The sequence below is a fragment of the Bos grunniens genome, chromosome 1 (genome assembly GCF_055505025.1).
Source record: "Bos grunniens cultivar Pamir isolate PY7600 chromosome 1, Bosgru_T2T1.0, whole genome shotgun sequence".
NCBI lineage: Eukaryota > Metazoa > Chordata > Mammalia > Artiodactyla > Bovidae > Bos > Bos grunniens.
Genome location: NC_141165.1, coordinates 78351355 through 78375911, shown reverse-complemented (window position 1 = coordinate 78375911; position 24557 = coordinate 78351355). Strand labels below are relative to the sequence as shown.

The 24557-nt window shown below is 40.2% G+C and overlaps 1 protein-coding gene across 40 annotated transcripts in view; it reads right to left on the bottom strand.

Moving 5' to 3' along the window:
* LPP (LIM domain containing preferred translocation partner in lipoma) overlaps positions 1 to 24557 on the bottom strand; it is a 760918-nt gene that overhangs the window by 511701 nt on the left and 224660 nt on the right. For all 40 annotated transcript variants that reach the window (XM_086398886.1, XM_086398829.1, XM_086398964.1 and 37 more), the window contains one exon: positions 7668 to 7868. In XM_086398886.1, the coding sequence (XP_086255012.1) occupies positions 7668 to 7860 (193 nt within the window). In that variant the 5' untranslated portion in view covers positions 7861 to 7868. The remainder of the gene's footprint in view (positions 1 to 7667; positions 7869 to 24557) is intronic.

Here is a 24557-nt window from a genome sequence, read left to right as displayed (position 1 = left end):
TCTTTGTGACCCTATGGACTATAGCCCGCCAGGCCCCTCTGTCCGTGGGATTCTCCAGGCAAGACTACTGGAGTGGGTTGACAGTTCCTCCTCCAGGGGATCTTCTTGATCAAGCGATCCAACCCAAGCCTCCTGCACTGGCAGTGGACTCTTCACCACTGAGCCACCAGGAAGCCCCTCTGGTAGACATTCACTTTGGTTTAAAAAGAAAAAAAAAAGCTGCAAGAAGAGTTTTCCAGACTAGTTATACTATTTTACATACAACTTCCAGCAATGTATGAGAGCTTCTCCACACCCTCACCAGCAAATGATGTGATTTTTCTTTGTAGCTGGTTTAATGGGTGCATTGTTTAGTCACTAAGTCATGTCTGACTTTTTGCAACCCCATGGGACATAGCCCACCTGGCTCCTCTATCCATGGAATTCTTCAGGCAAGAATACTGGAGTGAGTTGCCATTGCCTTCTGTAGATGTTTATTTATTTTTATTCTTGAACAAGAAATTAAACTTTCTTCTTATTTAAAATATGGAGTGAAAATTGTACTTCACATTTATATAATTTAAAAAGGAAGAAGATTAAAGAGCACCTCACCACACAATATTGCATTATTCACAGTTTTTGGAGTCAGACTTGGATGAAAAATCTACCACCTTCTTAAGGCATTCATTTCAGCAGTTAATTAAGTGGCAAGTTATAAGATAAGAGATTTTTGTCAACAGTTCAGGAATTCCTTTTTGTCCTAAAACATTTAATCCATTCTGTGCACATACATTAATTTTATCACTGGAGATTATAAGCAAGTCACCCCAAACCCTTCAGTGACACAGAACTACAATAATCACGGAAGGATCCACCAGATCCAGACTCAGCTTCACCACTTACTGTTCTGTGATACTGAACAATCACCTGACCTTGCTGAGGTTTCACAATTGAGGTAGTAACCCCTGCCTGTATTCAACAATTTTGATTTGCTATTTACAGCATTCCTAGAGCAAAAGTCCTATACCTCCTAGAAATGTATTACGGAAGTAACTTTCCTTATCTGAGAAACGAACATGTATTCAATGATTTTTAAGATTTATCCTGGTTCAAGAATTGTATAACAATATAATATTGAGGCACTAAGATCCCTATCACTAATATTAGAATTTTTACTGTTTATCAGTATTTATGAATAGTATTAATAACTGTATTTATACTGCTATACATTTATTAATCTTATATTACTGGTATTATTAGTTAATTATTAGTAATGGTCTGTATAAAATTATGAAATGCATTTATTAAATACTATTTAATAATTTTATCAATATTACTTAATATTAATCAAAGCAATTAGTTATTTTTATTACAGCAAGGAATACACTCTACAAGGGCAGAGATCAGTCTCCATTTGGCTCATTACTTCAGCTCCTACAAGAGTGTCTGTCTGGTGCAAATTCTGCTTTAAGTAAATGATTGTTAAATGAGAATGCAAAAGTAATTCCTAGAGTTGTAAGGTATTTTATGGTTTGTGAAACATTTTTACACTCATTATATCTGGTCCACAAAACCACCTCATAAGATAATTAATATTACCAACTAGTTTTATAAAGTAAGAAAACATGAAACAGAAAATGACATGTCCAAGGTCAAGGAGTGAAACTGAGGCTTGAATGTAAATGCCCTGATCACCAAGTCAGCACTGAAATCTTGGCTCTTTTGAGTGTCAATAAGGCTTATGAATATTTAGTAAAATCTGATTTCATACAAAGAATTATAAGTTCTTCTCTCTTCAGGAAGATGCCATGTAAAGATCAAAGGAATACAATTAGTATCTGACCCTTTAAAGAATACATAGCTTATCCTCCCTCCCCCCTCCACCCCAGTCTCTGAAAATTTAAACTCATTTACTATACTCCACAATGAGAGATGAGGCTAAAGATGCTTTCCCTGAACCAGAAAAGGGGCACACCAGTCAAACTTGAGTGTTTTCAGTGAACTTGTGACTGTCCTGTTGACAGACCACAGTTATAACAAACAGCCTGAGAAGCTGTGAGTGTTCTGTGATGGACGGCGATTTAAAAGGACCGTTAGAACTATACAAAGATGACATTTCCCCTTTGTACCTGCAAAGCCACAGGCCAGATTCACCTTTCACACCAGGGAAGAGACTAGAGGACTCCAGAGACAGAGAGTGCAGGTCGAGCAGAAATACTCAGAAACGACTTGCTCAGAGTTCACATTAGTCCTTAAACATTTTCTACTTCCAATTATTTCAGGAATAAAAAGTAAAAGCTTTCACTAACTGCAAAAGGAGTTCAGTTCAGTCGCTCAGTCATGTCCAACTCTTTGCGACCCCATGGACTGTAGCACGCCAGGCTTACCTGTTCCTCACTAATTCCTGGAGCTTACTCAAACTCATGTCCATTGAGTCGGTGATGCCATCCAACCATCTCATCCTCTGTCATCCCCTTCTCCTCCTGCCCTCAATCTTTCCCAGCATCAGGATCTTTTCAAATGAGTCAGCTCTTCACATCAGGAGGCCAAAGTATTGGAGGTTCAGCTTCAACATCAGTCCTTCCAATGAATATTCAGGACTGATTTCCTTTAGAATGAACCGGTTGGATCTCCTTGCAGTCCAAGGGACTCTCAAGAGTCAAAGCAGCAATAAATTGGTTTATATGCACAAGATTAAAAATGGCAGAAATAATCCATTCCAAATTACTTTTTCAAATACATTGCCATAAGTGGCCATCAATTTCACTCACATTTTTGCTATCTGTTGAAAAAACAAATATGTCCTGCCTGACCAGGTTACATGACTTCACATCACTAAGGGCCAGTTCAACACCAAATAGCAATAATCAAAGACTCAGCAATTCCTAGGAATCAAGCTCCAATTTTGTCTCTTCCAATCTAAGACAGCGGAGAATTAATGGAATGAGCACATTTAAGACCTGAGTTCTGGAGCCAGTTCAGCCCCAAACTCCTGGGTAATCTTGGGAAGATATTCTTTTCCCTCTCAGACTGAGTTTTCACATCTGACAAGTGAAAGAACTGCCCTAGAAAACCTTCAAACTCTTTTCTAGTTCTGCTGCTCAAAGACTTTGTGATTAAAACATGAAGAAAGGCTTGGGCAGGAAAGTGGAAAGGAAACAAGTTTGGCTGCCATTTCCATCATGGGAGACCAATTGTTTAAGATGGCATTTTGTTCTCAGTACTACGTTTACCTCGGGTTAGCAACAGGCAGTAACTACTCCCTCTCCACAGGATGGATTGGGAACCTCAGGTAGAATAAAACACAGAGAGATCTACTAAAAAATTTCCAAGCTTAGGATCCTCAATGAATAGAATTTATTTCACCTATTCTGATGTGACTTTACAAGTCTAGGTGAAGCAGTGTAGGCAAAGCTTGAAAACAGAGGCTTTGTTTATATTATACAGAAGCATATAAGGTAATATACACAGGAAAAGTTTTTTTAAAAAGCAACCATTTTGAAATTAATTTCAAAGAAAAATCATGAAATTATAAAATAATGAATTCAAAATAGATGAGGCTATCTAGCCCAATCTCTAATAAACAGAACCTTCTAAAATCAACAAGAGCCCTAGATATAAAAAATAGAGCCTAGCTTTACAATTTTATCAACTATGTGATTATTGAATAATAATCACATAGTTGAATAATCACATATTATTGAATAATTATTGAGTAATACCCTTCACTTTGGGTAGTTTACCACTTGGTATAATTGCAATACCATCTGTTCCATCTAACTCAGAGAGCTACAATAAGAACAGTCTTTTGAGAATTAGATAACAATGAATATGGAAGTGGTAGAAAAATTATAATGGATTGTACAAACAAAAGGAATTCTACTAAAATGATCATGTGGAATTTGTATCCTATGGATTCACTTTTTTAAAACTCTTATATAAAAAATATTTTTAAAAGAAATTTCAGAAATTGGACAAAGTCAACTCCAGACCACAAGATAACTCCGACTTTACAAACCTACAAACTTTACAAATCCTTCTGTATTATAATCTATTGTAATAAGGAACACAAAATATGATCACAGTTCATTCAGCCAAATTATTGAGAAAAAGAATTTCCAATTGCCAGAGTTAAAATAGTAAGAAAATTTCAAAATCATTTCATAAAACAATGTATTAATAAAAGAAAACAGATCATTTTCTTTAGTATCTACCAAGGATAGAAAAAGCAAGATTTATACCCTGTTCTGCCATCAATGGCAACCCACTCCAGTGTTCTTGCCTGGAGAATCCCAGGGACGGGGAAGCCTGGTGGGCTGCCATCTATGGGGTCGCACAGAGTCGGACACAACTGAAGCGACTTAGCAGCAGCAGCAACTGCCATCAAAGTCTAAGGCTTTGGGAAATGTTTGCAAATTGGAAGCAGAGAGAGGGCCCAGATTACAAGATAAAGAACACTACTGCTAGTACTTTAAAGACCGAAAGAAAAATCATGTCACCTTATTCCCTCACCAGTCTAGAAGAGAAGGTAAAGAGATAAAACCACACATACATACCAAAATCATTCCATAAAAAAGTACACAGACACTTAACATGGTAAAATTTGCAAGAAGACAAAACAATAAAAAATATACATGGGCTCATAAGTATATAGTACAAGACACAGAAAGGCATTGGGAAATGCAGGGGCATTCCAAGACACACAGTTGTTGGGGGAAAAAAAATCAATGATAAATGAGAACAATGGTAGCAAAATAACAAAACCCTAAGGCCTAAAGAGCTACTAACTGGGAAAAAAAGTACACCCCACTTTTAAATGTGCCAAAGCCCTTCAGAGAAAGTTATTAGTGGAATACCTTATAAAAGAAAATTATAACATATGGTATCACATAAATATAAGTTGATGTGGAAAACATGTGGGTACTTTTTCAACTTTCACAGTCAGAATTTAAAAATGAGAAAGCAAACCCCAGAGATTACAGACATAAGACCAGGGTGAGAAATGTAATCAGTAACTTCAAGGTAGCAGTGGTTAAACAAATCCTAGGCTACCAAGCTCAAGGAAAGGGGAGAGGAAGTAAAAATAACCCATACAGAACCATAAGCCCTGAAAAGTATTTGAGAGCCTGAATATGAACCTGGATAAGCAGGTTCACAGTGCCGTAGCTTAACTCTCACTGCAAACATCACTGAGTACCTGCTGTGTGTCAGGTGTCCTGGATGCTGCTGGGAGTAAAGGCATGAGTCAGGCAGCCCCACCTCCAAAAGGTCTGAATCTCCCAAAGGAGACAGGCCCACATTCAAGCAAATCTATTAGAAGGACAGTTGTGAAAAGGATTGTATGAGATGCATAGAGGCTACAGTGCAGGGAAAGAGTCCTTGCTAGAATATAATACAAGGGCCTGATAACTCTGGACTCAGACAAAGGGGACCTGATGACCAACTTGATGACAACCAGGTCATCCATCTTCAAACAAATCACTTACACTCTCTGCACTGCAGGTTTTCACCTTGACACCAGCAAAAGGTGGGCTATGATTTCTGTTAGTTTTACACTGTCTTCATGGCTGAAGTTCTTGGAAGTCAGACTCTGAATTAAGCTATGAATGCTAAGGCTTTATGGGTGAAAAATTGAGGGTCAGTATATATAGAGGCAAAGGATAGCATGAGGTGAGCTAACAAGACCTTGGCATCATCAACTCACCCTATAAATGAAAACTGTGTTACCTACTACCTGGGGATTTCACTAATGGTACAGAACATTCTAAATGGACCAAAAAAGAAAAAGAAAATGCATATAAACTTTAGAAAATGTATTAAAAATTAAACAAAAGTAACATGAATTATAAAAATGCTGAGGGCAACAGAAGATGCACTAACATTTAAATTAAATATAAAGGAAAGTAAATCTTACACTTCTAACAAATATCGTGTTATAAGATACAGCAGATGAAGAGACGGAGCTACATTTTAAAAAGTCTGAATATCCATGAACCTTTATCCATGTTTGCCTTTAAAATGCATATATGCAAGAGAAATCTCTTCCTTTACGTATTCAAAAAAGGTTATATTAAAAAGAAAGAGAGACTGGCAGAATTGCAAGAAAGACTCAAGACTTCAGAAATTCAATGAGACTGAGTTGCTTTGAGAGAGGATGCCACGTTCCAAACTGTTTATTGCAAGAGAATTACTGAGCAGTGCACTCACCCATCCAGCCATCCGCCACCCATCCAAATATATATACACATAAGAAGATACAGACATACATTTGACCACACACAACCATTCCCACTAAAAACACAGTAGCATAATAAGAGCCAAGAGGAACATAAGGATGAGTGAGAAACCATATCTTGTTGCTTAAATGGGGAAACAAAGCTTACATTCTTATAAGGAAGTGAGGAGGTGTCACCATCATATGGGGCCCAAGTGCCACATATGCCAAGAAAAGGGGGACGAGCAGCACAGCAGGCTGGGTGAGGACGATAGCCTCACTTCAGAACCACAGAGAGTGTCACCTCTTGTCTCTAAGTTCCCATTTTTTGATGTGAAAAAGCACTGGGTTCATAGAGTTACAGGATAAGGCAACAGAACGACAATGAACAAGCAGAGTGCCTCACACAGACCATCTGGTCAACAGTGGCAGATGAAGGACAGCAGGGGGAGCAACAAAAGAAGTAGGAATTTGACCGTCAGAATACGATGCATGTGGAAACCCAGGGAAGAGATTACTTCCGATTACCTGCAATCCAGGTCATGCCCAGACACTGGAGAAGGTGACACAAGTAGGGTTGTGACAGGGAACAAAAGGGTGGTGAGGTGGCATGGTAAGAAAGAACAGAGTTGAGCAAAGAGCTGCAGAGGATCAGAGATGAAGCCAGTGTCCCTAGAGAACCAGCGGGGCAGTGAGAGGACCTCACAAAGGATGATGACAGGATGGGGCATCTCAACACAGAAAGACTCGGCCGCGGGTCCAACTCACTAGAATTCACAGCACTCCGAATGAAGGCGTCTGAAGCGCGACCATCACCTGTTTTCCCCTCCCTCTCACACATGATGCAGAACCTGCCCCATCCTGACCCTCAAGTGTGCACTGACTGTCCTAACTACTAAGCCCTCCACACAGCTCTGCCTCATTCTCGGTAAGAGGGACTGTCTTTATTCTCTTCATATTAGAGGGAAATTCATCTTACCTCTCCCCCAAAATGAAGAGACAAAATAACAATCTAGACAAAATAACTAGAGAAGGGAAAAAAAAGTCTAAGTGCCTTATCAGGGTCACTTCAAACAGACCCACCATCAGACCACTGCTTGGTAACATGTGGGACACTTGTCCGATGGCAAGAGGGAGGGGATAATGGGTGGTAGGCACATTTCTACAAGATGATGGGATGGGGGTGGAGGATACTGCAATAGAAGGACACTGAGCTATGAATGAAGAGATGAGGGTTCTAGTTTTAGGTCTGGCCAAAACCACAGTCAGATAACCCCTAACAGATTTCAACCTGTATGCCCAAAAGAAGAGTTGCATAGGTGGTTACTAGGTGATCTTCAATGTTTGACAGTCTCTGTACTATGATGACCATACTACAGAATTATTTTCCCAATGCAACACTGTCCTACAAATCACTTTTATTATATTGAGCTCTCCTGCTGTAGGCAGCCACCTCTGCAATGCCCACACTCACCTTCACCACCAGGTTGCTTGTATGGGTTGTACTTGGGCTTTGGCGCAACGACTGGGGCAAACTTCTTGGGTGGTTGCTGTGTGGACACTGAAATGCTGGGGGTCCCAAAGGAATGGGTGGTCTCCATCCGTGCAGACACATGGCCAAGAGGCTCAGCAGTGCTTTTTGGTGGCAGCCAAGATGGGTGAGACATTGTTGAATCTAGAAGTAAAAAGAAACAAACAGTTGCTTTTAAAGAAACACAAAAATGAGAGCAGTATTCTTCGCTTCATTATTGTTTCTACTTAATCCACACCTAATGAAATTCTGAACACAGACTCTGAGATGATGCAAGAAGGAAGGAAGGAAGAAGGAGGACCAGGTGGAGAGTTATGAGAAAAACTACCTTAACTGAAGGAGGAGAAAAATTGAACACTCCCCTCAACCCATCTTGAATACCTCTCTTCCAACAGTTACCTATTTTAGTGCCTAGCATTCTTCAGAAAATAGATACGAGCAAGAAATGGTTCCCAGCCTTAAGAAGTTTCTATGGTAGGAGAATCTCATATCAGTAAGGCTGGAAAAAAAGCTTCAATTTCATTCAGTTCAGTTCAGTTGTGTCCGACTCTTTGCGACCCCATGAATCGCAGCACGCCAGGCCTCCCTGTCCATCACCAACTCCGGGAGTTCACTCAAACTCACATCCATTGAGTCAGTGATGCCATCCAGCCATCTGATCCTCTAACAATCTATTAAAATGACTACCACATCAATTAATGATGATACTATCTAAGTGAGGCTTCCCTGGTGGCTCAGACAGTAAACAATCTGTCCTCAATGTGGGAGACCCAGGTTCGATCCTTGGGTCAGGAAGATCTCATGGAGGAGGGAATGGCTACCCATTCCACTATTCTTGCCAGGAGAATCTTATGGACAGAGGAGCCTTGGCCCCCCCATGGGATCACAAACAGTCAGACACGACTGAGCAATCAACACATACATACATACATACATTATCTAAGTGAGGTAAAGAATAAAGTGTTACTGGGATGCAGAAAAAGGTAAAATTACTTCTTGCAGGGAGCAGAACTAAGACCTCATTAATGAGGTGACCTTCAGATTGAGCTCTGAATGCTGAGTAGAGGTCAGGCCTGAATAACGTAGGCCACGTTGCACAGGTAGGAAAAGTACACAGAACTTCAATTTAGTGTGGCTGGAGGGGGAAAATGGAAAAGCAGCTAGCAAAGTAACTAAAAATGTGGGGTGGAACCAAAGCACTAAAAGCTTTGTGTGCAAACTTGAGGACTTTGAATTTATTCTGCAGGCATTAAGGAATCATCTGAGGTTTATTCTTGAAACAAGGGGATGACTAGTACATGGCAGGACACTGAGATGATGCCTCTGGAAGAAGCAGTACTGGTGCTCACCAAGGGGTACTTGGAAACTGGGGAGAGGGGCAGTGTTTGCCACAGTGCCTGAGAAAGGTACTGCTGCATAATGGCCAGGGGCTAAAATATTCAGCCCCTGTGAGCACAGGGCAGCCCCCCATGACACCCATCAGGAGCTCTGCCCATCAGTGAGCTCAAACCATACTGGATCTTTAGGAAAAATTCAATTAGGAAGGGGATACGACAGCCAGCCCAGGGACCGCCCTACTCAGACTAAAATATGCTCTGTGAGGAAAGAAAAACGATGTCTTGGTGTCAGGATAAACCAACCACCCCTCCAGGCAGCACGCAGGCTGGGGCTGAACCTCACATTCTCTCCCTGAGGAGGGCTCTCCAGTTCTGATTGCAAGAGCTCTCCAGCAAGGGGAGGCCCGGAAGCTTTCCTCACCCTCTCCAGCCCCAAATCCACCCTGTAATTTATTACTGGGGCTGAATTAATTGAGAGGGCTCCATGATTACCTCCAGATGTCTGTAACAACAAAGAACACTGGTGTGTGTGTGTGTGTGTGTGTGCATGTGTGCAGTTGCTCAGTCGTGTCCAACTCTGTACGACCCCATGGACTGTAGCGCGCCTTTTTTCATGGGATTTTTCAGACAAGAATACTGGAGTGGGCTGCCATTTCCTCCTCTGGGGGATCTTCCCAACCCAGGAACTGAACCCTCATTTCCTGTGTCTTCTGCATTGACAGGCAGTTTCTTTAGCACTGAGCACTAGGGAAGCAAAGAACACGGGAAACTCAGGAGAAAATGCAGGGTCAGAACGTGGTATGGCCGTGGAGAGATAAGGGTGATGGGGGAAGCTGGGCCCAGGGTGACCTGGGTAGCATTAGACTACGCCAGGAGGGGTGGCATGGCCTTGAGAAGCTCTGCTTCCCTCATCTGGTGTCCCAGGGACCCTTGCTCCCTGCTCTCACAGAGTTTCATGACAACCAGTGAGATAATAGTCTTCAAGAGTTTTATATACTGTTAAATGCTATGCAAAGTGAAGAGAGGAAAATTGTTGGAGATGTAGCTCTCTGATCAAAGAGAATGACAGGAGTCAATGAGGAAGCCTCGAACATAGGAATAAGGAGTCTGCTGTTACTTAAGCCTATGGTGGTGACACTGACCTCCCAATCTGGTCGCAGGGCCTTCTCTTCCCTTCCTCTCCTGCACCTCATACATATGCTTTGTACACAGTTCAGTTCCTCAGAAGAGCGGGGACCGTATTTTATGTACCCTGAAACAATCATTAAAGCCCAGCACAAAACCGATACAGAAAAACAACTATGAATTTGGTTTATTCCTGGTTCTTAAAACTGGCTGCACATTTTAAAGTCTATGAGATTTTTTTTTTTTTAATGCCAAAACCAAGCTCATGTCTCAGGGTTGAGAAACATTAATTTTGGCTTTATTTGTTTAACTGAGCCTCAGTCTTTTACTAAAAGGGGTTAAAGTGTCGGTTCTACTTTCAGTCAGACTAAAATGAATACAAGCGGGGAACAAGTAGGATAAAATAAAGATTTGAAGATTTTAATGCATCACACACATTTGTAATATAAATGTTATTTGTAGATTTTTTAAATGGCTTAATATTATCCTTGCAAATTTTCTATAAATCTCAAGCTATTCCAAAATAGGAACTTTAAAAATGGGTTAATATGGGATACAGTGATTTCTAAAGCAAAGAGGCACATTTCCAAAGCAATTGCACATTGCCAATTGACTGAAGAATCCTGGCCTTTTCAGAAATTCTGTAGATATAAAGGAATAGGCAACTTCTGGGAGACTATGAAAAAGAAAATGTAAGCATCCATATGCAAACCATGCCCCCCACCATATTTTCTGTTATCCCCAGCACCATATATTACCCTAAAACTGTACTCCCCATGGAGGCAACCCCAGGGACCTCAAAGGAGTGCCAGGGTCTGGCTAAGTATCTGTCTGCATAAGACCTTAACAGCATCTTCCCAAACCATTCTTCTGTATATTAACAATGGCCCAGTAACACCATTCTCAGGATTTATAATGAAATTTAATGACCTTGAAGACTTGCTCATGCTATGTACACCATCTACAATGCTATATAACTCCCATTATTGAGAGAGTTAATTCTTAGGTAGGTTGATAAGAAGTCTGGGGTCTGTGAGGAGGAGAAAGGGGTCTGGGGTTCGTGAGGAAGAGAAAAGCACAATTTTTTTTTTTCTACACTCCTGTATCTTAGTCACATAAAACGTTTTGTGTGTGTGTGTGTGTGTGTTTTCTTTAAGCCCAGAGCTAATGATTATACAACAAAACAACTCATCTTGCTTTTCCTTAAACTCTGTACCAATAATAATATATCAACAATATATCTTGCTTGAGGACATGTTTCTTTTTCTTAACAGGAAAGTTCTGACTAATCTTAAGACTTATGTTCTAGGAGTGGGTCTGGTAAGACCTTTCTATTGTTAGTTCTAATCCTGTTCATTTGAGATGTATGTTGTGAGAGTGGGTCTGGTAAAAGTATGTAAGGCCTTGATAAAACTCAGTGGGGCACTCTTCGGCCCCCTTTTGATGTCTATGTCAGAAGCTTTCTCTGTCCTTTTTATACATTAATAAAATTCTGCTACACAAAAGCTCTTGAGTGGTCAAAAACCGGTTCCTGGTCCCAAAGCGAAATCACATTCTTCTTCGGAGATCACAAATGCAACATCAATCACCATAAGCTATCATTACTTTCTATCAAATCTTCCACCAACCTTTTTTTGTTTGTTTTTTTTTTCACCTTGACCCAGCTGAAATGTCTCTGATGCTGTGAACATTTCCCTAACTCCATCCAAAAAGAGTAGCTTAATTCCTGGGCTCTTCTGGTATTTGTTTCATACTTATAACAGTCACATATACGCTATTTTATCACTTGCCTATCTGCCCCAACAATGCCTGGCCGGGAAGCCCTTAGAAAAATATGCTATGCATGAATGGGTGAGTGAATAAATGTTGATCTCCTTGGTTACTCATCCCTTTCTAGGATCTCTGCATCACCCTTCTTAGCATACAGTGATATGATCATCTTTTTTTCCCCTCCCTTAACTTATATATGTAACTAATTGTGTTGATAGATGTCTTAGATTTCCAGATATTGAACTAAGCTTTGCTGTCCTAGGGAAAAATCCTACTCAGTCACAGTCACGATTTTTTGGTATACTGATGAATTAAATATGCTAATTTACAAAGAATTTTTGTACATAAAATCATAAAGAATATCATTCTCTTATGTTTTTCCTCTACTTGTTTTCAGTTCAGTTCAGTTCAGTCGTTCAGTCATGTTCAACTCTTTGCGACCCCATGAACCGCAGCATGCCAGGCCTCCCTGTCCATCACCAACTCCCGGAGTTTACCCAAACTCATATCCATCAAGTCGGTGATGCCATCCAGCCATCTCATCCTCTGTCATCCCCTTCTCCTCCTGCCCCCAATCGCTCCCAGCATCAGGGTCTTTTCCAATGAGTCAACTCTTCACATGAGGTGGCCAAAGCACTGGAGTTTCAGCTTCAGCATGAGTCCTTCTAATGAATACTCAGGACTGATCTCCTTTAGAATGGACTGGTTGGATCTCCTTGCAGTCCAAGGGACTCTCAAGAGTCTTCTCCAACACCACAGTTCAAAAGCATCAGTTCCTAGGTGCTCAGCCTTCCTCACAGTCCAACTCTCACATCCATACATGACCACTGGAAAAACCATAGCCTTGATTAGATGGACCTTTGTTGGCAGAATAATGTCTCTGCTTTTCAATATGCTATCTAGGTTGGTCATAACTTTCCTTCTAAGGACTAAGCGTCTTTTAATTTCATGGCTGCAATCACTATCTGCAGTGATTTTGAAGCCCAAAAAAATAAAGTCTGCCACTGTTTTCACTGTTTCCCCATCTATTTCCCATCAAGTGATGGGATCACATGCCATGATCTTAGTTTTCTGAATGTTGAGCTTTAAGCCAACTTTTTCACTCTCCTCTTTCACTTTCATCAAGAGGCTTTTTAGTTCCTCTTCACTTTCTGCCATAAGGGTGGTGTCATCTGCATATCTGAGGTTATTGATATTTCTCCCAGCAATCTTGATTTCAGCTTGTGCTTCTTCCAGCCCAGCGTTTCTCATGATGTACTCTGCATATAAGTTAAATAAGCAGAGTGACAATATACAGCCTTGACGTACTCCTTTTCCTATTTGGAACCAGTCTGTTGTTCCATGTCCAGTTCTGACTGTTGTTTCCTGACCTGCATATAGGTTTCTCAAGAGGCGGGTCAGGTGGTCTGGTATTCCCATCTCTTGAAGAATATTCCAGTTTATTGTGATCCACACAGTCAAAGGCTTTGACATAGTCAATAAAGCAGAAATAGATGTTTTCCTGGAACTCTCTTGCTTTTTCCATGATCCAGTGGATGTTGGCAATTTGATCTCTGGTTCCTCTGCCTTTTCTAAAACCAGCTTGAACAAATGGAAGTTCATGGTTCACGTATTGCTGAAGCCTGGCTTGGAGAATTTTGAGCATTACTTTACTAGCGTGTGAGATGAGTGCAATTGTGAGGTAGTTTGAGCATTCTTTGGCATTGCCTTTCTTTGGGATTGGAATGAAAACTGACCTTTTCCAGTCCTGTGGCCACTGCTGAGTTTTCCAAATTTGCTGGCATATTGAGTGCAGCACTTTCACAGCATCATCCTTCAGGATTTGACATCACCTCCACTAGTTTTGTTCGTAGTGATGCTTTCTAAGGCCCACTTGACTTCACATTCCAGGATGTCTGGCTCTAGGTGAGTGATCACACCATTGTGATTATCTGGGTCGTGAAGATCTTTTTTGTACAGTTCTTCTGTACAAAAGAAGAACTTGCCACCTCTTCTTAATATTTTCTGCTTCTGTTAGTTCCACATGATTTCTGTCCTTTATTGAGCCCATCTTTGCATGAAATGTTCCCTTGGTGTTGCTGATTTTCTTGAAGAGATCTCTAGTCTTTCCCATTCTGTGGTTTTCCTCTATTTCTTTGCATTGATCACTGAGGAAGGCTCTCTGATATCTCTCCTTGCTATTCTTTGGAACTCTGCATTCAGATGATGCTTATATCTTTCCTGTTGTCCTTTGCTTTTCACTTCTCTTCTTTCCACAGCTATTTGTAAGGCCTCCTCAGACAGCCATTTTGCTTTCTTGCATTTCTTTTCCATGGGGATGGTCTTGATCCCTGTCTCCTGTACAATGTCAGGAACCTCGGTCCATCAGGCACTTGTTTTACTTATCTACTTGTTTTACTCATCATTATTTGGTTTAGATATGGGAGTTCTGTAGCCTCTTCTACTGTCTGGATTAGTTTAATGGTAAGATTAAGACTATCTGATCTTCAAAGGTTTATCAGAATTCAGTGTAAATTCATCTAGATATGATACTTTCTTTAATGATAAAGCTGAATCATCTTTCCAAGAACTTCTACAATAATTGTAAAAAAATTGTACTTCTTTTGAGGTCATTTTTTGGTATTTATATTCTGCTGGAAATTCATCAATTTCTTCTTGGTTTTATCTTTGTTCCCTTTTATCCAAGATACCTCTCCATTAAAACTGATATCTCAACTACTATGTATCATTTAGATTCTGAGCATCACTTCCTACTAGTCCTTTAAGATATAATTCACATTCTCCAACCTCCAGTTCAAGCTGTGTCCCCTTTCACAACATTTCCACAGCACCTGGAATACTGTCATCACCACACACATCACTTGTCAGTCTGCCTCTCTGCTTGCCTGTATCACAAACTAAACTCTTGAATCCTTGAGAGCAGAAGTAATTATCATTCTCTAATCTCAGGGCCTAAAATATGATAGGCACTCAATAAAAAGTCTGTTAATTTAATGAATGAATAAATTTAATTGCCTAGTGCTGGAGCTCCAGATAAAATGAAATCTCATCCTGTACTCACATCATTCAGATTATCATCCTATTTTCAAGGAGTTTAAAGACTACCTGAGGAAGATATATATTTTATATGTGAAAACAGAAAAAGAGCAACATCAAGATACACAAAAAGAAACAAAACAAGCAAACAAACAAACAAACAAACAAAAACACTGGCATATGTCACAAGATCCAGCATAGAAGTAGTCATGAGCAAGGAGTCTGAAAGCTAGGTGGCTCCAAAAGATAAATGAAACAAACCAAAGGACAATGCCAGAAAATTCTGTGAACTGGAGGAAGAAGTAAGGCATTCCTATAGGAAGGGAGCAGACCAGCTAAACTGAAATGAGGGGCTTAGAAGATGTGCAGAAAAGATTGGCAAGGTTAAATGAGCTTTGCTTTTCAAAGGTCTTATATAGAGAAAGAAAAGGCTAGAACATTTATCTTTGAACAGGAATCTGACAGGAGCGAAAACCTGATATATTAAAAAAAGAAAAAAACAAATCCACACAGAATGGATCCAAGGAAGGAGAAAAATACAATAGTATAGACAAAGAGTCCCAATGACCCCAGTTCTAGTCTCAGCTTTGCCAGTGTGACCTTTAACGAGAGAGGATGCTCATTTGCAGAATGAATGTCTGTAAAGTCCCAATTAGCTCTAATATTCTAGAGTGCTTTCCTTCTCTGAAATCTTAATTACAGCCCTTCATTTTGATAAATGAGTTTGAGAAAACCTCACAAGTTTAGTGAACGGGCAAACTAGAACATTTCCCTGGGGTTTCTCAGCTTCTCAGAAAGAGACCCCTGGTAAACACAAAGATAAGCACTGGTGAGAGCTGGTTTTGCTGGGCCAAAACTTACCCTGCTCTTACTTCCTCTGGTTCTAGATTGGTTTCACTCTAAGTATATAATCATCATGAAAGCAAGAAGTGAAAAGGAAGATCTACACAGAGGCCCTGAAAATACACAAACACCATCAGAAAAGAGGAAAACAAGAGAAGTGGCCCTCAACTAAGCAAGATGCCTCTGCTGACGGGAGTTAAAGAGCTGGGGCTCCCTAAGCACTAGACTTTCAGGAACTGTCATCAAATGCAAAGCAATTAAGAAGAACCTAGATAGGTTCACTTATTGCCACTCTGTTGCTTTTGTTTTTACTCCTCCTAACTGTTCAGAGGTTATAAGAAAGCTACAGACTGGCAATAAATAGCAAGTGTTTATTTAGGATATGCTTGTGCTCAGTCACTATGTTGTGTCCAACTCATTGTGACCCCACAGACAGTGGCCCACCAAGCTCATCTGTCCAAGGAAATTTCCAGGCAAGAATATTGGAGTGGGTTGCCATTTCCTTCTCCAGGGCATCTTCTGGACCCAGGGATCAAACCTGCATCTTCTGAGTTTCCTGCACTGGCAGACAGATTCTTTACCACTGTGCCACCAAAGAAGACCCTCATTGAGAATGTACTATATGCCAATTTCCTACTTGCAACATATTCATCCTGACAATTATATGTGGTGGGGTTACCGTTCTCCATATTTAGCAGATCAAGAAAGTAAGGCTTTAAGAGTTAAATAACTTGCTCAAGGATACATAGCTAACAAATAGCCAAGCTGAAGCCTGGACACAAGTCTTGGACCCAAAATCTATGAACTTCACACCAAAAATCTATGAACTTCACACCTGTCTGTTTGGAGGGAAAAGAAATCCAAAGGAAATCATCACTTAGGAGATTTTGCTTTATATCCATTCCAGGTTCCTGCATCCTACTTGCCGAAATGTCTTCTCCATTCTGTTCTGCCAAACCTAACTTCCATGAGCCATGATTACAAACTGAAAGTTTGGCCAAACTGATTAGACACAAGGAAACATGAAACACGAACAACTGCAAAAGCCCACGTGATAACCAAGACCCTCCCTCTACGGGTGGGAACACTTAGGGCTACAGGTAAAGTGACATTTGATGCTAAAAAAGTTACCAAGCCTCTCTAAAGATAGAATGTGAATGACAACTCATGGTCATCCACAAAAATAGAATGAACTAGTGTTTGCTCAAGTTTTGCTTCTTTTCTAAAATCAATAGTGTATGCTTTGTCAAACATTTACATAGCTCACCAAAATTCAAAAAACAACCAGTCACTTGTTACATGGTATTATCTAATATCAAATGCTACAAGCTTAAAGAAGTGGTTTTCAAAACTGCACACTAGACTCATCTGGGAATCTTTATGTATGTATTCTGATTCAAGGGTTGGAAGCAATTGACTTAGAGCATTTATATTAATCTTTAAATCATGTTGCATTCACTAAATCTCCCTTGGCAATTAACCTAAGGCCTGGCTCTTGGTCAATGTTTGCTGAATAAATGAATGACACTGAAGGAAGGGACAGGTATGAACATCACTATTTTATTGGTGGAAGAATTGAGAGACTGAAGAATTGAGAGACTGCTTTGTGACCGAAACATCAGAAGCAGTTGAGGGCTGACTTAAGTTTAGGATTCAGGTACTTAGCAACATTTTCTCCACTTAAGTGATTAAGATTTAAATAACACTTTCCTATACCTTTGGAGATTTTTAACAATCTTCCCTCTTTGTATAAAAGTCAGTGCCTTCCTAGAATTTCAAAACTGCTTTCTTTGTTAACTTTTTATTTTGTATTGAGGTATAGCCAACTGACAATGTTGTGAGTTTCAAGTGAACAAGGAAGGGAGTCAGATATACATATACATGTATCCATTCTCCCTCAAACTCCCCTGCCAGCCAGGCTGCCACCCTGAGCAGAGTTCTGGAACTATTACAGTGGTACACTGTGCATCCTTCCCTAGACTACAGATAGATATCCTTTTCTACACCTTGGTCCTCAGCTGGAAGATACCTGAGCTTCTGAATTCAGACCCAGCTCCCAGTCTCAGCTATGCCACAAGCTCATAGTGCAACCTTCGCTTTCTATGGGATCACAGTGGCTGCCCCTAAAAATGATGTGATTGGACTATTTTGTGCTGTTCGCATTTACTCATAAGTCAGGTCCAAGTCTTTGTGACTCTATAGTAGCTCACCAGACTCCTCTGTCCATGGGATTTCCAAGGCAAGATTATTGGAGTGGGTTGCATTTCTCCTCCAGGGGATCCTCCTGACCCAGGGATCAAACCCAAACCTCCGGCATTGCAAGCAGATTCTTTACCCGCTGAGCCAGCGAGGAGGCCCAATTGGACTGGATTATTAGATGAATGCAAATGACAACTCTACTTACAAACTCAAGTCTAGGGAAGATCCTGACTGTAGAACTAGCCAGAAACAAGTAAAAGTCAGCCATGGAGATTCCTAATCATCCATAATCCTCCTCTTAGCTCATCAATGAGGAATCACAGCCCTCTTTTGTTTTTCCTTCTTTCTTTTGTCACCCGTTTCCTGACTCTTCAATCCTCCCCATTGTGGGAGGGAAACTTAGATTGATCTCAGAGATTACCAAGGTATCAATCAAGATTTATTATGCACAAGCAAATAAGTACTTTAGGCAAATCTTTTCCAAACGGTGTAGGTAAGTCCTTACCAGTGTAATTACTAAGCAGATATGCCATGGCATGTGATAGAAGCGTGGGAAGACAACGTTAAAGAACAAGGCAGGCTGAAAATTGCACACAATTGTTAGTTGAACAGCAAATGTAATCACTCTTCTTCTGATGAGAGCTAGAAGGGCAAACAGGATCTGCCATGGGCTGAAAATGTCAATGCATTCACTCCACTTCTCTTTACAGGCAGCTCTTGGCCCTGCACTGGCTAAGCGCCCCGCTCTCTGCATGGACAGCTGGCATTACTCGGAAGGGGTGACAAGAGAACATCTCTACAGAAATGCCAAACCTTTATATAGACTATCTGAGAGACAGTTGGAAATACAGGGAAAAACATGGGACTGAGATGCAGAGGACTTGGGTGGAATTTCTAGCTCAGCCACTAATTGGCTCTGTGACTTTAGTAACTTGACTTCTTTGAACGTCAGTGTGTCTCCTTATCTTTAAACTGAAGATGAGATGCCTGCCATCATTCCTTCTGACCCTCATGGTCGATGACTCCTCCTAGCAAGTCCGCCAGTTGAGTGAGCTGAGGTTTCTTACAAAACCAGCTTCTCTCCTGTGAGTCCTCGTGAGTGGGGATGGTGGAGTGAAGAGAGGTAGACTAGGAATCAACAGGTTAAGTGCCAACCTGCCTGGCACAGAGTGAGTATGAATACAAATCAGTGCTAAAGGTATAATCCCTATGGCTGGCAATACAGATGATGGCAAGGAAAATCCATCTATGAATACATTTGCAGATGCCAGTAAACTAAGAAGCAGGAAGATGGAGAAGCATCAATCCATTCAAGTAAACATCCGTCTCTGATAAAGAAGTGAGGCAGAATAGAACATACCCCACCTCGCACTGCCACTCCAGATTCAGAACGTCACACCAAAAGGGAACAATCCACCCAGAAAGGGAAACAATAGTGCTGGAAGACCAGGCCTTGCAGGAAAAGGTAAAGCAGAGAGTGGAATCAAACTGATTGCTAGCTCCTTGGTTTTTATTTACCACAACCAGGTGACAACAGCCAAGACAGGCTATTCAGTGGCCAGGAGGTCACAGCAAGTCCCAGGTGGGAGATATCATAGGGACCAATTTGTTCCTTCTAATTTGACAACCAAGATTTTTAAAAGCTGAGATGGCTTATGCAATATAACACAGCAGTTAGTGCATATCAGAGATCGGATACATACCCAGTCACTCTGCTTCTAGAAAGGTTTGCAGTGGAAAAGTTTCATTAAACAATCGAGAAACTCTATTGACCATTGGATAGTAACTAGAAAGAGTGAGTAAAAGGGAAAGAAATAGACACAGGAGCAAAGAATTTCTCTTCCAAAAGAGCACGCATGCCACTGGAAATTAGCACTGAACTCATGACCCCAACATTGCACTTCAGATCACATTTAGTGACAGTGGTTATACTTGGCTAAGTGAACAAGAAAATATGTATCCTGTCTGGACCTCAAATTCTCCAGCTCTAAAATAATAAGCATTAAGGAGATGATCTCCAAAATTCTCTCTTTCAAATCCAGAAAGATGATGCCGAAGAATATATTTTCACGGCAGCAATGGAGAAAGAGACATAGAGAACAGACTTATGGACACAAGGAGAGGGGAGCAGAGGGTGAGACATATGGAGAGAGTAACATGGAAACTTACATTGTGATATGTAAAATAGATAGCCAATGGGAATTTGCTATATGTTTCAGGGAACTCAAACAGGGGCTCTGTATCAACCTAAGGGGTGGGATGGGGAGGGAGATGGGAGGGAGGCTTAAGAGGGGGGGAACATATGTATACCTATGGCTGATTTATGTTGAGATTTGACAGAAAACAACAAAATTCTGTAAAGCAATTATCCTTCAATCAAAAAAATAAATAAGGTTTTTTTTTTTTAATTCCTTCTTTCAACAACATGCTATGTTCTATCATGGTACAGCTAGTCTGTAGAGTATGCTGTGCTTATTTTTAAAATGTGCTCTTAAGGAGATTTAAGTCTCATTCTAACAGATTTTTTTCTGTACAAGGCCAAGAAAAGGGGACAATAAATACCTTGAGCTCTTTGAGTTCAGTAAGTCTATTCCTAAAAGTGGAAATCTGGCTTTACAAAGATGAGATTCTCATTGCCTGATTCATAAGCATTTAAAATCCTGATATATATCTTGTACCTTCACCAGGATGAAAAAATGACCAAGGGAAAAATCACCAACAGCATCTCTGATGAGGCCTAGCAATCCCCTTGGTGGTTATCTGGCTGGAATCCTCTCATCCTAAACCCACTGCCAAGTGGGTAGGTCCATAAGTTAATTGCTGCTCATTGTCTGCATTCCCCTGACAGCTTGTTCAAACTTGTATTAAAACACACAAATACCACATTCTAGCTATCTGTTTATAGGTCTGTTGTACCCATTAGATAGGTCAGAGACTATTACTAGCCCTTGAAGGATGTTTTCACTGGTTTTGATTTTTTTAAATAATTTTGTGTTCTTCTTTATTATAAATTCACATTGATATCCCCCAAAAATTATATTAAGTAAGAGAGAGAAAATTCTATTTAGATATAATATAAAAAGCAGAAAAAGTTCACTTTGTCCTCAATGAATATAAACCCTCTGTTGACAAATCTCAGGCCATGTTCACATGACACTGCTCTTTGTGACTCTGAAGCGATGTTTGCTCAGACCACAGAACCAGCCAAGAGTACGCATAGCAACAAGACACAGTTAACTGTTGCCCTGCAGCCTTCTAAACACTATATTGCTCACAAAGCTGTCACCTGTCAACTGTACTATTTGCACCCTACTATCACATTACTGGTTGTAAACTAGTTCAGAGCTTTTGCATAGAGTTTGAAGGCTATAATTTGAATTAACATTATTGAATTTAGATAGTATTATTGCAAATTAAAGTTTCCAAGTTAATCTTTATCTGATAATTAATTTCATCTTAAATTTCTATTAAACCCAAGATCTACTTCATCTTAGGGTTAAAATACAAGGATATTGCTAAATTCAGTTAAATTGCTCAGTCACTGGAAAAATAAAGGGAGGAAGAAGAGGTACAACTTTTCCTCTTCAAGGATCATAAGATACAGTTTTTAAAAACAAAGAAACTCAATGCCTTATAGCTCTGAAATTATAGTTTCTGGTTAACACCAATCCAAGAGCCTGGAGAAGCTTCTCAGCATTTAAAATGGCATAAAAAAACAGACAGGCTTCTCATTAGAACGTGTTATAAATTCAAGTTATGTAAGAGAGGCTAGTTTTGCAATTTCACATTTAATAGCAAAACAATTGAAACCATTTTCAACCAGTGACCTTTTTCTTAAGTCATGTTGGAAGTTGTTCCACTTTTATTTCAAGATTTTGAAACAGAGACAAAATCTGTAGAAGCGTCGACCAATAGCCGCTGAGTAAAAACGAGCCAGGCTGTTTCGGATCAGTTTCAGAATGACAGGGGTGGATGTTATTCCTTTTCAAATTTCTCTCGATGAGAGTGCTGGTGTTGTGCCTCCTGTATTTTTATCAATTACTGATAAAAATAAGACAATGCCGTGTGTCAAAAATATTCTAAGTGGGCTAATATTCTGGGGAAATAAAACACACACACACTTTAAACATACATAAGGTAGTAGCTAACAACTTAATACAGAAGTTTAATATCCAAGAGGCATGAAATTGTTAATGAAGTTATTTCTTCTAATGCAGAGCTGAAGCTGAAACTGAACCACCCTCTGTGAGTCTGCTTATCCACACCAATGACAAGGAAATTATTACTTCACAAGGCAGCCCCTTTCATGGCAGAAAAGTTGTAACTACTAGAAAGTTATGTAAGGCTGAAACCGGTATTCCCCTAAGAACCACCGATCAGTCCTGCCTTTGCCTTGGAATCATAAGCCTTCTTCTACACGGCAGCCCTCCAGATACTTAAAATATCTTTTTAGTTTCCTATTTCTTTTTTTCTGTGTCCCAAGTTTAAATAGTCCGATTCTTCTTTTTTTCTCCAACTAGACTTACAGCTTGAGAACAATAACTCAAACCAGCAGTTTTCAAACTTATCGTTAATAAAAATGGGTTTCTTCACACCAAATCTTTAATCTTCACACCAAAACCCCAAGAATAAAATAGACAAATTGATAAAGTGATTCCTCGGATTTATTTAAATCTTTGTCTTTTGACAGAATACACTTCAGTTTTGGGGAGGGGGATTCGGGGGGGGGTGGGTGGAGTGGGGAGGGAGAAGTAGAAACCTAATTACCTCCAATAAGAACTCTGCACTGAGCCAGGTTGACAACCCTCTGCTTTAGAATATTACAGTGATTGTAGCAAATAAAGAACACAGATGGTGTCTTTCTTTATTTTCCTAGTGCCTAATACAGAACCTGTCCCATCATCAGGGCTCAGCACGTGATTATTATATAAAAGAGAAGGGAAAGATTTGGGAAGATGAAGAGTTAAATTCTGGTTCTGAATCATGTCAGTTCACATTTCAAACACTGTTCTTCACAATTTCTTATAATTAGAGTGACCATGCATCCAATTTATGCTGTTGTTCCAGTGTAATTATTAACAGTGCGCCTTTCACTCTCGGAAGAGTCCCAGTTTAGACAATCCCTTATATATAGTCACTTTACTTATAATGTAGTAATAATGAGAGTCAGTGAGTCCAAGAGAATTCTGAACATGTTAGGATCCTCTCACATAGGCTCCCTCTGGCCAAAGACCTCCCATGCTTTGAGCTTGGAGCTTATTACTGCAATTGTTAAGAGGGCAGAGCAATCAGCAGTGAGGAGAGATCTTGGGGGCTACCCTGCTCCAGAAGCATGTGCTTTCCAGTAAGGAGGGAAGAAAGTACCAGAATGATCGTGCAGGAGTAGAAAAATACAAGATATAGCAGAAATCTACAAGAAGCTAGCGACTACCGCCTCACTCAGCCTCTTTCTCCTGAAGCAAAGAACATCACCTTTTCCAAGAAAATCAGATTATTGACTTCAATTAAATCTTTACTACCTGTCCACTCCTGTCACCACAACCATCAGTATTATAAGAAGTTTTATGTCTACTTCATTTTAAATAGGGCAGCAGGTTTGACTAACTCTGAAATCGGAATAGGAAAAATTAGGGAGTGGGCAAGAAACAGGAATAAAGTGTGTCCAAATGTATTCACTAGCATACAAGAGTAAAGATGGAGGGATTATTTATCAATGTTTTACATTTTTAAACAGAGGTTACACAAAAGTTAAGGGAAATGAAGTCAAAAGAATTCAGTGCCAGCCCATAGGCTATATATCTATTTAATTTACTTTAAATAAACTATTTTATATTAATTTTCCTTGGAAGTTTGAAATGTATATTCCAGGGGCAGGGGAGGAGGCAAAGCATTCAAGACGGAAGGCTGACAACCCTTGCCAGAGACGGAACTCCCCCCAGACACGGTGAGCACTCATAAAATCGCATGTCTCCTTGTCGTACTTTCCAAGATGTTTGAAACCAAAACAGTTTAGAACACTCTCCCAGCTCAGACTCTTTCCTCCTTCTGGCATTTTTTCTGATAAATAGGAATTCCCCTTAGGGACTCCCTAAAATAAAACTCTTGCCTTTCCTTCTGTTATATAATTAATTACACTGACAAATAGAGATCTAATGGAACATAATTGTGAATCCATCCTCAGTTTAGTATCAACTACACACAAATAGTGGAAGATATGCCCAAAATGTGACACCAATAACCCTGACTGTCTTGGAAATGGTGGATAGGCACTCAACCTTGCCATAGTGCAGAGGCTGATTCTCAGGCAAGGGTTTGATTGCAAAAGAGATTCCACCAAAACATATGTACTGGCCTGAGACTTGGAAGACAACAGTAAGATAATAGCCATGCTCTGCCACTTTGGCGGACTTTCTGCTGGAAGCACAGTCATGGAGACAGGGAGTTTTCTGTATCTACATTCCCGTATTCAGGCTTCAGCCTTGTGGTTATCAAGAAGCAACTGTGGCAGAGGGAGCAGCTGGAC